The sequence below is a fragment of the Pollachius pollachius genome, assembly GCF_949987615.1.
Source record: "Pollachius pollachius genome assembly, chromosome: 20".
NCBI lineage: Eukaryota > Metazoa > Chordata > Actinopteri > Gadiformes > Gadidae > Pollachius > Pollachius pollachius.
The window spans coordinates 4,874,028-4,876,527 of record NC_136953.1 but is presented as its reverse complement, the minus strand read 5'-3'; the positions used below and the strand labels follow the sequence as shown (position 1 = coordinate 4,876,527).

The 2,500-nt window shown below is 48.9% G+C and overlaps 1 protein-coding gene across 1 annotated transcript in view; it reads right to left on the bottom strand.

Moving 5' to 3' along the window:
• The window catches only part of LOC307090911 (kin of IRRE-like protein 1), a 40,610-nt gene that overhangs the window by 17,051 nt on the left and 21,059 nt on the right, over nt 1-2,500 (bottom strand). Inside the window, exon 2 of the mRNA XM_079757718.1 lies at nt 1,122-1,271. Within this exon, the coding sequence (XP_079613844.1) occupies nt 1,122-1,271 (150 nt within the window). The remainder of the gene's footprint in view (nt 1-1,121; nt 1,272-2,500) is intronic.

Sequence of the window (2,500 nt, the reverse complement as noted above, 5' to 3'; positions counted from 1 at the left end):
CAGAGCGCGCGTGTGTGTCCTACTATATACATTAATTTGCATCTGAAATGTGCAGAGCTACAGAGCGTATGAAAAGCAGAGAAAGAGAGAGCGAGGGAGAGAGAGAGAACAGAGAGAGAGAGAGAGACGGAAAGGGAGGGAGGGGGGAGGCGGACACAGCAACACACACACACACACACACACCCACACACACACAGACACACACACACACACACACACACACATGAAGAAGCTAGTGTTCATTCACATGTTTCTATTTAGAAGCTTTGGCTCGAAGCACTGGAGCATATTACACTAACAATATGATTAAAAGGAGAGAGAGACACATGAAGAGAGGAGAGAGAGAGAGAGAGAGAGAGAGAGGAGAGAGAGAGAGAGAGAGGAGAGAGAGAGAGAGAGAGAGAGAGAGAGAGAGAGAGAGAGGCAGAGGAAAGGATGAGGCAGAGGTTGAATGTAGGAGAGAGAGAGAGAGGCAGGGAAAGAGGGACGGCTGAGGAGGCCTGACAGAGATTGAAGTGGTGTGTGTGTGTGTGTGTGTGTGTGTGTGTGTGTGTGTGTGTGTGTGTGTGTGTTTGTGTGTGTGTGTGTGTTTGTGTTTGTGTGTGTGCGCGTAAATGGATGCAGAAAGATGTCAGAGGACGGCTGAAGAGATGAGGACACGAGAAGAGGAGAGACAGGAGGAAAAGAGAAATGAATTATGAGAGGACAGGAGAGAGAGAGAGAGAGAGAGAGAGAGAGAGAGAGGAAGAGCGAGAGAGAGAGAGAGAGAGAGAGAACAGAAGAGAGAGGGGAAAAGAAAGGAGAGATTAGAGGAGAGGAGAGAGGAGAGAGAGGAGAGGAGCGAGGAGATGAGAGAGAAGAGAGAAGAGGAAAGGAAAGGAGATAGGAGGGAGGAGTAGAAGGCGAGGAGGATAGAGGAGAGGAGAGGAGAGGAGGGGAAAGGAGAGAACGGTGGCGGGAGAAGAGGAAAGAGGAGAACACAGGAAAAGAGAATAATAAAAAGGGAAAGAGGAGGGGGGAATGTATAGTAAATATCCTCGATCTGTCCTCTGTCTCCTCTGGGTTCTCGTGGGGGTGGAGGTGGTGGTGGAGGTGACAGTGGGTGCGCTGTGCGTTCCTACCCCGGAGGTCCTCCCCGATGCCCAGGGCCAGGCCGTCCTTGGTCCACTGGACGATGCCCGAGTAGTTGAAGACCACGCAGAAGAGGATGACCCTCTGGCCGCGCACCACCGCCTGGTCCGCCGGCTCCTGGGAGAACCGGGCGGACCGCACTGGGAGAGCGGGAGGGAGAGAGACATTGAGGTCACACCTGTGCACCATACATACAAACACACACCGTGCACACAGACACATGTATGGCTGTGTAAGGGTCAGTCTGAGGTCTAGTCCAGAGTTCACCTCGACTCTGCATAGAAACCAATGCACAGCCACCATTGAATGTTGTACGTCCTGGCACTTGTACATTGCACTTATTCAAGGTACTTAATTGTGTAGCATCTACAGTAGCTGCTATCATTGCTTTACACGGGGAATGGGTTAGCCTAGCGATTGTAATACTTGCACTTGGTTCTATGAACATCTTTAATGTACCGACAGCGATATATTGTTTCACTTCTTATGACAAATGTACTTATTGTAACAAATGCACTTATTGTAAGTCGCTTTGGATAAAAGCGTCTGCTAAATGCCCTAAATGTAAATGTAAATGTAAATCTCTAAATGTAAATCTCAGGCTAAGATTAAACTCTGCACATTGGTGTCATTTTGAACGTTTACTTGTCTTTTTTCAAAAGTAATCTGAAAACGCTGTTTGCTTTTCAACTATCTCTGGAAAATCATGGACATACAAGAAGGGACACTTATGCCAACCACCTTGGTATGTTTAAGCAGAAAGGCAGCATCGACGGCCATCAAAACTGTATATTTACATTTCTTCCCCACCATTTGGCAGTTAGGATTCTGGTGATTATAACAACACAGAACAAAGTGCCGTGGTGACGGAGAGAGAGACTCAAGAGCGAGCAGAGGACAGGAAGGAGAGAGAGTGAGACGACAGGAGAGAGACAGAGAGAGAGAGACACCAGGACTAGGTAGGTGAGAGAGAAGGACATCATCGATCTATTTCTTAATTCTCTCCTGGCCCGTGACTTTAATATCTCAAACTCTCTCAACTCTCTCTTCTCCTCACCCCCCTCCTCCCCCCCACCCCAACGCAACCATCATCCTCCTGTCTTTTCTCTCCCCCTTTCCCTTTTCCCTCCCGATGACAACCCCCCCTCAATGATGACTCATACAACTGACTCTACACACACATGCACACACACCCATTGGCTGACATTGTTTCAGAGACTCTCCCCCCCCCCCTCTCTCTCTCTCTCCTGTCCCTCTTTCTACCTCTCTCTATCTGTTTCAGAGACTCTCTCCCCCCCACTCTCTCTCTCTCTCTCTCTCTCTCTCTCCTGTCCCTCTTTCTACCTCTCTCTATCTCTCTCTCTCCTGT